Source organism: Agrilus planipennis, unplaced genomic scaffold (assembly GCF_000699045.2).
Source record: "Agrilus planipennis isolate EAB-ADULT unplaced genomic scaffold, Apla_2.0 scaffold5, whole genome shotgun sequence".
Lineage (NCBI taxonomy): Eukaryota > Metazoa > Arthropoda > Insecta > Coleoptera > Buprestidae > Agrilus > Agrilus planipennis.
Window position 1 is genome coordinate 3,144,448 of NW_020442468.1, and position 12,934 is coordinate 3,157,381.

Below are 12,934 nucleotides of genomic sequence, written 5' to 3' on the forward strand. Positions count from 1 at the left end.
CATCAAATATTCCTTAACCATCAAACCTATCTAAAAACTTTACTTGACTTTGGCATTTCTCTAAATGTTGAGCATTCCATATCTTTGACCATTTGTGATCAATAATCTAATCTAGGTCTGCCCCTCTTAACTATTGTTTTTGTTTCCAATATCTCTAACTAGTCGTTCATGCCTGAGAAGGTGTCTTACCAATAAACCTTGCCTGGACTTCTTATTGAATTCCATAGCGTCCTGTGTTCCCCTACTCTGTCTAATACCTCCTCATTTCCAACCTTCTCTATCCACGGTATCCTCATCATTCGCCTGTAACACCACATTCGAACGCTTCTAATCTTTTATTTTTCCGCCGCACCCACCGTCCACTTTTTGTTATCATACAGAGCCGTACTCTAGACATATATCTTTAACAATCTTTTTCGAATTCATAAATTAACCGTTCGCGAACATAGAAATGACTTCCTTTTGTTAAAGGCAACTCTACCCTGCGCTATCCTCTGTTATATATACATAAGGATCTATTTAAGGGTAGATTAATATTTATTACAAAGAATACTTCAATTCAGAGGAAAAATGCCTTTACGGAAACATTTTAAAAAACAGTGTAAACTTTTTAATTACAATGGAATCATTAAAAAGGAAGAGGTCTTCAATAATGTCAAGACCAGGGTTGCAACACCAACCATCCCCTCCTATCTTGTTATATTTAAGAAAAATATAAAATTACCACTTACCGGACACTGTCCTGAGAAACTTTGTTTAATGTCAACACACTTCCGGTGGGCGGAAGGACCAGAAACCGGGGTGTCGATTGTTCGTCGGGGGTAACCAAAACCTGCGATTCGGAAATGCTTTCGAGGGCGTCGTCGTCCTGATGCCCTTTGCAACTACCGCCGGTTATTGTAGCGCGACTTTTTCCCGATTTTTCAATTTCTTCTTCGTAGATCGTGGTTGGCATTGTCAGCACTTTTTGCACTGGCGATAAAGGCGTTAGCAGCGGCGGCGTTTTCACCGGGGGGATTGGAGCAATTCTTTTATTTAGATTTAACAAGCTATTAGCCGCTACATTTATTGTTTTATTGTCCATTAGGGCACCCGACATGTCGACAATCGTAGCACTGGTGTTAATAGATTTAATGGTTGACGCGTTCGTTGTCGGTTGATGGGGAGACTGCGGAAATTTCTTTGAGCGTTCCTCGGTTATTTTGTCGAAGTTTGAACTCATTTTTTGTTTTGAAAAACTACCCGATTCTATCAGTTTTGGAATGTACAAGAAAAGCTTTCGCTTTTGGGTTCTTTTCGATGTAGGACCACTGTAGTTGCTGTTGTTGTTGTTGTTGTTACAAGAAGATATCATTTGTTCCTGATGTTCATTTGTCATTTTATTTGTTGGTGTGCTCATTTTTGGGCTTTCGGACCTGAAATCCGTGAATGTCTTTGTTTTATTATATTTATTAACTTATTGCATTAGGCATTAGGTAACTGATGCAGAGATAACTAGTCTATTCAACTTCCGCTTAATAATTGCTGCACGATGGGTCATTACAGATCTTTTATTATTTTTCGCGACTGTAGGATGAAAATGGCACCAGTACGATACAACACAGGAATTCTCTTATAAAAACAATTTCTAACAATGAATGATAAGAAAACAATTAAATTTATCATTTTATCAATCACTTATAATTAGTGTTACGGTCGGCTTTTTTCACAAAAATTTTCTACTTCAAAGCGTAGAGTAGAATAGTAGGTAACAATTGTTTAAATTACATAAGGATAATTAAGATCTTATAATGTTTGTAGCCTTGAAAAAGTCTTATTAGTAACATAAGGCGAAACGTTGGCTATCTTCGCATGTTCCTAAAAACAGAACAACCCCTATTCTTAACTATTTGCAAACAGTAATCGAATCTAGGTATACCTCTACCCCTCCTAACTTCCGTTTCTACCTCTAATATGTCTCTGACTAAACCTTCATGCCTGAGATTGTGTCCTACTAACCTATCTCGCCTATTTCTTATTCACTTCAAATAGAGTCCTCTGTTCTCTTACTCTTTCTAATACCTCTTTATTTCTAACCTTCTCTATCCACGGTATCCTCAACCCTATTTGACATTTGATTTTTATTTACAAGATACAAGGGGATGATTGATAAATAATTCTAATCTGAAGGTATTAGAAAACTGTTATAAGTATAAGGAGATATATCTACCAAATATTAGCTCCTCTAGGTGACCTTATCAGGGAGATTTATGATTTAATTGTCTACACATTTTTTTGTTAATTTATTGTCTACTTTGCATAACCTTGTTCGTCATTAACTACTATAATTTTTTTACATTTTTGTTAATTCGGTTAAATATTAGATAGTTTCATAAAAAGGAAAATATGAATTAGGGTTGTTACATATTTATTTGTATTTTCAAACTAAGCTTTCTACATGCTGAAGTATTTACAATATTAAAATAATATAAATGTATTAAAAGGCATAATGTACCTATACATACACAAAAAAATATTTTTGATGAACCTACGAACTTATATAATTTTTATTTTCACCATGCTTTCATGCTAAAATATTTTTTATTAAAATTACTTACAAAAAATCGCCAAAGGACCCACAAAGACTTACTGGGGTATCGCTGTTGATTAAAATTGAATTTATTATTATCTTTTAATGATTTCAAAAATTTACAGCAACTTGGATCTCCATTAATAAATGAAGAAACTCGAATTTCAGATATACTAATTTTAAATAACTTTTACAATATCAAATTTGGTAATTTCTTTTCGCAATATATACACAATTGTTGTAAAATCCCATTAAATATCGTCCTATTTCAAAATTATCGAAAGATTGTTGATTTGTCAAGGTTTACAACAATTTTTGTATAAATTTTTGTATTTGGCATTTTGAATTATTGAACATGTAAGACCACATTATATATCGTAACCAGAAGGTTGTAGTACCTCTCACCCCCAAATTTTATAAAAAACATTTAGTTTTGTCACAATATTTGTACTGTCTCTCACCCCTAAATTTTACAAAAAATGTTTTGTAACAATTTTTGTAAAATCACATCAAACATGGTAACCAGAAGATTATGCTGTCTCTCACCCCAATTTTTACAAAATATTGTTGTGTTTTGTCACTGTTTTTGTAAAATCACATTAGGTATTGTAACCAGCAGGGTATAGTACGTATCACCCCCATATTTTACAAGAACTGTTCAGTTTTGTCCTTATTTTTGTAAAACACATTAAATATTGCAACTAGAAAGTTGTAGTATCTCTTACCCCCAATTTTACAAAATGTAAAACTGTTCTTGTCTAAAAATCATTATTTGAAATATCGTAACCACAGGGTAGTAATACCCCTTATCCCCAGTTTAAACTCAATTCCAAAATAAAATTCACTGACGATTTCTGAATGCAAAAATTACCTGTTGCTTGCAACAGATCCTGGAGAACTAGGATACCTTTCATTCTTAACTATAGTCGGTTTCACCCCTTGGTCAATCAGAACACTAGACTGATCTTTTCGGCTTTGCGTAGTCTCCATTTCCGGTACCCGATCTATCCAATCCCGGACGCGAAACTTTCAAAACTAATAGAGGGTACCACCACACAACACCGTCGAACACCCGTGTCTCATTGTAAAGGATAAAATGTACCAAACACACCAAATATATCTGCTAAATATAATCCGTCATCATTGGCCGTCGATGTCGATAAATCATCAAATGGACAATAACGTACAATAAATATTTTTTACAGTCTTTTTGTGAAGTTGGTTATTTAGCAGATTAGTACTGAGACGATAATGAGCTTGTTGAAAAGTTATTAGATTGACTGCTGCTTAAAAGTCATGTATTCCAAGTAACTGATAAGATAACAAGACATCTCTCTCCATTTTACAATAATAATGAAAGATGTTTGCAAATGCCCCAATTTCGGATATACTCGAATTAAATCGAACGGAAGATTTTGTCAACTATTATCACGAAAAAGTAAAGTAGGTATCACTTTTGAGTGTCATTTTTACCGGGTGCCCAATAATGGCGTTTTCTTTCATGACCCAAACGGATTTGATTCTTATCTCCCTTTTGAGATAAAATTCAACGGTAGATACTCCTTTTATATAAAATATTTTTATCAATTAAGTACTAGTTTTGATATTCTTCTTCCTCCACAAGGGAAAAAATGATAAAGGTACCCAACGGGTTATCAAAAAATTGATAAAATTAAAAAACATAACTTTTAATGATAATTATTATGATAATATTACTGTCTTATTATTGTGCCCCAAGGCATGAGAAATCGCGAAATTATCTCATAAAGCTTGAGCTATTTTGAAGGTTAGTACCATTCTACCATTTAACATGTTTTTAGCTAGTATCCAAAAATGGAACTTCTATTCCTACCTCTTTCTGAGATAAAATTTCATATATACTGATTAAAGTTCCTATGTGATTTTTTAAAATCCATAAAAGAAAAAGTAATAAAAGCCACTGGTTTTCAAACTTTCGGAAAGTAAAAATTCATAAATTGTCCAAAATGTCTTTGTATCTTATTGTAAAGTTTGTCTTCCACGTCATAACAAATCACGAATTTATCTAAAAGGTTGACAGTTAATTTGAATCAGAATGTAGGAAGTACTACCTACTACTAAAGCAATAGCGATTTATGTAATAATTCCATCGAATTAGATCTCTCTCTGATTGTGAGATGAAATTTAAAATCCTTTTGTCAAGTACCAATTGTAGAAATGTGTGAAATTTCCAAATTTGTTTGTCCCTTAACCATAAACCATTCTTATATCAACTGTACTTTAAATATGACACCCTGTACATACACATAAAACATCCAAAAGGTTATGATTTATGATGAATCGTTAACGAAATTTTATTACATCTGTCTTTTGATTTCGGCATTTAAGAAAGAGATTTTTATACCCTCATATATACAAACATTGTTATATTATTAAAAGTAACAAATGCATATTTGTTGGAGCTACAACATTTAACGCAAGAGTTTTTTTAAAATGCAGGGATGATACCTGATACAGGAACCAAAAAGTGAAAAATAATTTGTATGTACAGCAACAGGTGATTATCGAATTTAAGCATCAAACTATGTTCCAGCAAATATNGTGCTGTCAAACCTACACTAGCAAGGAGATCGGGCTGAAACTATAGCTACAAGCTATCCAAGGATGGTACTATAGAATGTCACCTCAAGGTAGGCCTAGTGGCGTCATCTCTTGGTTAGGCCGGAAACTTATCAATCCACCCTCGTATTATTAAAAGTAACAAATGCATATTTGTTGGAGCTACAACATTTAACGCAAGAGTTTTTTTAAAATGCAGGGATGATACCTGATACAGGAACCAAAAAGTGAAAAATAATTTGTATGAACAGCAACAGGTGATTATCGAATTTAAGCATCAAACTATGTTCCAGCAAATATTAGAGAGTTACTCAAGGATATAGACATTACTACAACTAAGTTTGAATCTTTATATCGAAGATGCAATTAATATTTTATTAAAAAAAAAGCTTTTGGGTGTTTCACTCCCACCGGCCAGTAATGCAGATGAGCGGGCAGTCCCTCTGGACTACGCCGGAAAGCCCTTTTCAAACTCCCTTCAGGAATCGTGGGAATGGGTGGGTGGTAGTTCGGGCGAGAAAGATAAGACGAACGAAATGACGCCAGAAGGGAATGAAAGATTATCTGTGGAATATTACTGCCCCAGCATTTGCCCAAGTGATCCAAGGAAACCACAGAAAAACTTGGACCAAGGCAGACGGATCCGGAATCGAACCGGCGTCCTCCCGAATGCTAAGCATTGGATTAAACCTCTAGGTCATGCCGCTCGGTAATATTTGATTAAGACAGGGCAGCTATAGGGATAGATAGAGAGGGGAAGTTCTCAATTATCTATTCGCCACCAGTAACACCACATTTCGAATGCTTCTAACCTTTTCTTTTCCACCGCACCCAAAACAAAGCAGTTTCTAACCGGAGTGCACAAATGGTTTCGTACATTTCCTTAATTACAATCGCATTTTTAGCTAAAATACTTTCCTGAATTACTTTTATGCATTACAATACTGTATACATTGCACACATAAGCAAAACAAGGTTTTATAGCTCTTCGATTTTATTATGTACGTATTATAAAAGTCCTAAATGTGACCACTGTCTTTGGCATTTCGGAATATTTTCTTTTCGATTAATGGAAGTCTTTATACATAGATGTAATTAACGACATAAATTGTACCATTCATTATACCTACGACAGAAACAAAATTTCAGGAAGAAATAAATTTTATGAAGTCCTACGGCAATAAAACTTTAATTTAACGACCACTAGCAATTTTATTATTGCGAAATGGACCTTTTGCATTTTTGCACTAGTTTAGAAAAAATGACGTCAACGGAAATGCATCAAATATTTCTTAACCAATAAAACTATCTAAAAACTTTACAGATTGGAATTGATAACACGACTGGACTATTTAAAGGTATCACCATCTTCATAAGATTGTCAGTCCTAAGACTAGTTGGACACGTACATATCCTCATTCCTATCCTGAGCTAATCTTGGAATTTCCCCGAAACTAGAGCATCCCATATCTTTGATTATTTAATCTAATGTAGGTCTACCTCTAGCCCCCTTAACTCTTGTTTCTGTTACTAATGTCTGTAACTAACCCTTCATGTCTGAGGTGTATATCAACCTATCTCTTCTAACGTCAATGGAAATGCATCAAATATTCCTTAACCATCAAACCTATCTAAAAACTTTAACTTTGACGTTTCCCTAATTGTTGAGCATTCCATATCTTTGATCATTTGTGATCAATAATCTAATCTAGGTCTGCCTCTACCCCCCTTAACCCTCGTTTGAGTTACCAATGTCTCTAACTAGCCCTTCAAGCCTAAGATGTCATATCAAACTATCTAAAAACTTTACAGATTAGAACTGATAACACGACTGGACTATTTAAGGGTATTATCATCATCATAAGGTCGTCTGTCCTAAGACTGATTGGACTCGTACCTCCCCTCTTTCTTATCTTAAGCCAATCTTGGCATTTTCCTAGAGCATCCCATATCTTTGATTATTTGTGATCAGTAATCTAATGTAGGTCTACCTCTAGCCCCCTTAACTCTTGTTTCTGTTACTAATGTCTCCAACTAACCCTTCACGTCTGAGATGTCCTATCAACCTATCTCATCTAACGTCAATGAAAATACATCAAATATTCCTTAACCATCAAACCTATCTAAAAACTTTACTTGACTTTGGCATTTCTCTAAATGTTGAGCATTCCATATCTTTGACCATTTGTGATCAATAATCTAATCTAGGTCTGCCTCCACCCCCCTTAACCCTCGTTTGAGTTACCAATGTCTCTAACTAGCTCTTCAAGCCTGAGATGTCCTATCAAACTATCTAAAAACTTTGCATATTAGAACTTATAACACGACTGGACTATTTAAGAGTATTATCATCAATCTAGGTCTACATCCACCCCTCTTAACTATTGTTTTTGTTTCCAATATCTCTAACTAGTCGTTCATGCCTGAGAAGGTGTCTTACCAATCAACCTAGCCTGGACTTCTTATTGAATTCCATAGCGTCCTGTGTTCCCCTACTCTGTCTAATACCTCCTCATTTCCAACCTTCTCTATCCACGGTATCCTCATCATTCGCCTGTAACACCACATTCGAACGCTTCTAATCTTTTATTTTTCCGCCGCACCCACCGTCAACTTTTTGTTATCATACAGAGCCGTACTCTAGACATATATCTTTAACAATCTTTTTCGAATTCATAAATTAACCGTTCGCGAACATAGAAGTAACTTCCTTTTGTTAAAGGCAACTCTACCCTGTGCTATCCTCTGTTATATATATATAAGGATCTATTTAAGGGTAGATTAATATTTATTACAAAGAATACTTCAATTCAGAGGAAAAATGCCTTTACGGAAACATTTTAAAAAACAGTGTAAACTTTTTAATTACAATGGAATCATTAAAAAGGAAGAGGTCTTCAATAATGTCAAGACCAGGGTTGCAACACCAACCATCCCCTCCTATCTTGTTATATTTAAGAAAAATATAAAATTACCACTTACCGGACACTGTCCTGAGAAACTTTGTTTAATGTCAACACACTTCCGGTGGGCGGAAGGACCAGAAACCGGGGTGTCGATTGTTCGTCGGGGGTAACCAAAACCTGCGATTCGGAAATGCTTTCGAGGGCGTCGTCGTCCTGATGCCCTTTGCAACTACCGCCGGTTATTGTAGCGCGACTTTTTCCCGATTTTTCAATTTCTTCTTCGTAGATCGTGGTTGGCATTGTCAGCACTTTTTGCACTGGCGATAAAGGCGTTAGCAGCGGCGGCGTTTTCACCGGGGGGATTGGAGCAATTCTTTTATTTAGATTTAACAAGCTATTAGCCGCTACATTTATTGTTTTATTGTCCATTAGGGCACCCGACATGTCGACAATCGTAGCACTGGTGTTAATAGATTTAATGGTTGACGCGTTCGTTGTCGGTTGATGGGGAGACTGCGGAAATTTCTTTGAGCGTTCCTCGGTTATTTTGTCGAAGTTTGAACTCATTTTTTGTTTTGAAAAACTACCCGATTCTATCAGTTTTGGAATGTACAAGAAAAGCTTTCGCTTTTGGGTTCTTTTCGATGTAGGACCACTGTAGTTGCTGTTGTTGTTGTTGTTGTTACAAGAAGATATCATTTGTTCCTGATGTTCATTTGTCATTTTATTTGTTGGTGTGCTCATTTTTGGGCTTTCGGACCTGAAATCCGTGAATGTCTTTGTTTTATTATATTTATTAACTTATTGCATTAGGCATTAGGTAACTGATGCAGAGATAACTAGTCTATTCAACTTCCGCTTAATAATTGCTGCACGATGGGTCATTACAGATCTTTTATTATTTTTCGCGACTGTAGGATGAAAATGGCACCAGTACGATACAACACAGGAATTCTCTTATAAAAACAATTTCTAACAATGGTTAGTTTCAATTGTGACCTATTTTTTCTATTGTCAATAAACATTTTCTGCATATACATTAACATTTACTTCTCAACTATTTGTCAAGAACAAAAGTGTTATAAAGGTGACGTTGAAATTATACAAAACTAAAAACTGTAGTGCCAATTACAGAATAGGTATTTGCTTATGTTTGAGTGAAGAAGCGCTTTTGGTTTCGATTGTTATCGCAGCGAAATGTTTTTGGTTTTTGTTTTAAACAAAAAGAAGGAATACTTACTTTTTATTAGTTAGGTGTTAGAATGTAGCGGTTGTCATTTAATTGTTTCGCAAGTGTAAATCATGTCGGAGAAGACGAAGATTTTCGCGCGTCTACTGATCTCGACTTCTATTTTCATGGTCACCGTGGAAACAAAACAAACTAAAACCGCAAAATAGCTAAGTATATACTTTTAAAAGTACGTTACTGTATTAAGTATACACGCGGAGCACGCTAGCGTGTTCAACCACCTGTGTAATGTGGACTCATGACGAAGAGTCCGCTGTTTCTGCAGCTTTTTGTAAACTGTACTCACACTAAAAATTGTTGTACCCCAATTGTATAATCTCTTTTATTATCTCGTTAACAGCTATTTTGCTGGGCAGAAGGAGGAATTGTTGGATGTAGTTTTAATGAAAATTAATAAGAACTCTTGTAGGCGGCGGTATTCGCGGACCACATGTCGTGAATAAATTGAAAGACGAAAAGAAACATACACAGAAAAAATAAGAGACATATGTAGGTACATATGTATTTAAAAAAATGGATTTTGACCTCTTAATGTCGTACACCGCGTTTGATGTTGCGTTTACCTAATATGTGCTAACGGTCTGCTTTGTCAGAGGCGGCAAGGTCGTCTAAAATTGTTAATTATCGTTTATTACTAAACACCATGACATATTTGACAAAAACGGCACCGTATTTTGTTGGGAATTCGGCATTAAAATGAGTTTCAAGTTTTTAATCGAAGAACAGCTAAAAAATTAAATTTGACCGGCACGGCCATCTATTAAACAAAAGCGAAAACAATGCTAGCAGTTGTTACGACAGTATCGCAGAAAATTGTAAGAGTACAGCAAAGGAATTTAGAAAATAATAACATCTTTATAGTTGGTTCGCACTTTATAATTGTTATGGAAGCGTCTACTTTTTATGAACTAAAAGTAAAAACGTTTTTGACAGTCTATTTCCGCAGGGGGGGCCCCAAAATTGAAAAATCTTATTAGTTTCCAAACTCCTTTACAGTTTTCTTCAAAACTGTCGTAACAACTACAAGCTTTTTCTTCGTTATTGTTTAACAGAGGACTGCACCACTATTTAAAACAGATTTCGTCATAATTTATTGTAATATTCAAATAAGGGTGCTCCTTCACTATTTAGGGGATATTTACTGCTATTGCAGCAGCGATAGACTGCCCGTATTTCGATATTACAAGAACTCTTTCTATAGAAAATTCGTCGGTTTGGTCAATGACTTGTCGAGGCTGTCTGAGACGTGCTGATGAGATCGAAATCACGATCCGCATCTGGCTGTTTCGATAAACTTTTTGACCAAGAATTTAAGCGCTTTTTATAATTTGTTAATAACAATTGTTTCACTAGACAGTATCTTCTTTGTGTTGTAAGTCAATTTATTATTCTCGGGCATGAAGGTCTAGTCAGAGACATATTAGAGGCAGAAACAGGAGGGGTAGAGGTAGGCCTAGGTTAGATTACTGTTCGCAAATAGTTATGGATGTGGGTTGTTCCAGTTTTAGGGAAATGGGAAGATTAGCTCAGGATAGGAAAGAGTGAAGGTACGTGTCCAACCAGTCTTAGGACTGACAACCTTATGATGATGATGAAATAAAGAACTGATAAATAAATAAACTGAATTGAAGAGGCCTACATCACAACAACACAGAAAATACAAGTTTTTGTTACAATAATTTATTGATTCTATAATAATTATTTTACCATAGTTTAGATAGAAGAAATTCTTTTAGGTGGAAAATTAATTGATGTAGGTAAACCTGTAGGATCAATAATAACTAAAACTTTGGAAAGCCTTTAAAATAAAATTTTGCCTATTTGGTAAATAGGTATGCCAAAGGTTTTATTGTGTTTGTTGCAAANATTGCGTTGTTGCAACTTTACGTTATTGTAGTTTTGCAAACAAACAAGGAAATTGTAGTTGAAGACGCCACAATGTGTTTTTAGTGGTTAATAACTTCGTACTTTGGACAATTTGCGGAATATACGACGTTTACCTACACTAATCTTTAGTTGTAATCGTGCTGGAAAATGAAGGAAATCATTATTTTCAATTGAATGAAAGCGTCCCATTGCATTGAAGCGAACAAAGAAGGTATGTGCTGCATTTTTAAACGTCGCCAATTTTCTCGTAATTTGCATATATAGGTATGTATGCAATTTTGATCCTTACGTTATTTCCTGTTGTTGATAATAACAGATGTTTTTCCACTCTTGTAAACAATGCATTCCTTATCAGAACTGCAAATTATATTTTATATTATTCTGTTAAGTACACTCAATATTTTTAATTTATTCGTGTGTTCAGAGAAAATTAAGCTAAATGCAGTGTGTATTTACTAGTATTAACTGCAACCTTTTTCTTATTGTACTTAATCAATCTTCGCTTTCCTCGAGAACAATGCATTTTACATCCCTAACTATTTTCAAAGTCATCCTCTGCCTCTGATTGCTCGTATGTCAGCTTCTTATTTGTCTCTACTTACCTCTTTATGTGTCTTACTACCCCACATCACTAACTTCCTATCTCTCCCTTTCATCATTGATTTTTATACCGCGCTTTTCCAAATACCTCCTCATTTCTAACATTTTCTACAGACAGTCATTTATGTAATAGAATTATGATTATCTGTACACATTCCTATTATACTAAGCCAATCTTCGCTTTCCACAAAAACTATGACATTCTAAATCCTTAACCATTTATGAAGCCCTTCTATGCCTCTCTTTGTCATGTGTCTGCTTCTGGTATGCCTCTAACTAACCCTCTATATCTCAGAAGATGTCTTACTATCCCATATCACTACCATCTTATCTCTTAGAAGAAGAAATTCATTGACTTTTTTATACCGCGCTTTTCCAAATACCTCTTCAATACCAACAGCAACAGTACACATCCTATTATACTAAGCCATTCTTCGCTTTCCCCAAAAACTAGGATGTTCAAAATCCCTAACCATCTGCGACTTCCTCCTATGCCTCTTTTTGTCGTGTGTTTGCTTCATGCATGTCCCTAGCTAGTCTTTCATGTCTAAGATGTCATGCCATTCCACGCTATTGACTCCTATGACGCGCTTTTCCAAATACCTCCTCATTTCCAACAGTTTCTACCCACAGCAACTTGTGTAATAGCATTTGATTAACTGTACATTTTCCTATTATACTAAGCCAATCTTTGCTTTCCTCGAAACCTAGGACACTACATCCCTAACTATTTGCGAAGTCTTCCTCTAATCCTTTTTGTCGAGTATCTGCTTCTAGTATGCCTGTGACTAACCCTTCATGTCCCAAGAGAAGTCTTACTATCCCATGCCACTACCATCCCATCCCTTCTTATCTTCATTGACCTTTATACCGCGCTTTTCCAAATACCTCCTCAATTGCTACAAACTCTACTTACATCAACTTATGAACTAGCATTTGATTAACTGTACAGATTACTATTATACTAAGTCAATCTTCGCTTTCCCCGAAACCTAAGACACAACATCCCTAACTATTTGCGAAGTCTTCCTCTAATCCTTTTTGTCGAGTATCTGCTTCTAGTATGCCTGTGACTAACCCTTCATGTCTCAAGAGATGTCTTACTATCCCATGCCACTACCATCC

General features: G+C 35.3%; 2 protein-coding genes across 5 annotated transcripts in view; both read right to left on the minus strand.

Moving 5' to 3' along the window:
• The window catches only part of LOC108736176 (G protein-activated inward rectifier potassium channel 3), a 14,460-nt gene extending 10,453 nt beyond the window's left edge, over positions 1 to 4,007 (minus strand). The window contains exons 1-2 of one of the 4 annotated variants that reach the window (XM_025981378.1): positions 3,441 to 4,007; positions 2,598 to 2,639 (exon numbers count right to left, since the gene is read on the minus strand). In XM_025981378.1, coding sequence (XP_025837163.1) covers positions 2,598 to 2,639; positions 3,441 to 3,559 — 161 coding nt within the window. In that variant the 5' untranslated portion in view covers positions 3,560 to 4,007. Of the gene's footprint in view, positions 1 to 731; positions 1,404 to 2,597; positions 2,640 to 3,440 lie in introns of those variants that run through there. The other 3 variants (XM_025981376.1, XM_025981379.1, XM_025981377.1) reach the window with 3 other exon arrangements.
• Positions 4,008 to 8,145: 4,138 nt separating this feature from the next.
• On the minus strand, positions 8,146 to 9,590 carry LOC112906677. The gene is made up of 2 exons (XM_025981283.1): positions 9,314 to 9,590; positions 8,146 to 8,833 (listed from the first exon to the last, which is right to left on the minus strand). Exon 2 carries the CDS (start codon positions 8,815 to 8,817, stop codon positions 8,146 to 8,148), a length of 672 nt encoding a protein of 223 aa, XP_025837068.1. The 5' UTR covers positions 8,818 to 8,833; positions 9,314 to 9,590.
• Between the last annotated feature and the right edge of the window lie 3,344 nt (positions 9,591 to 12,934).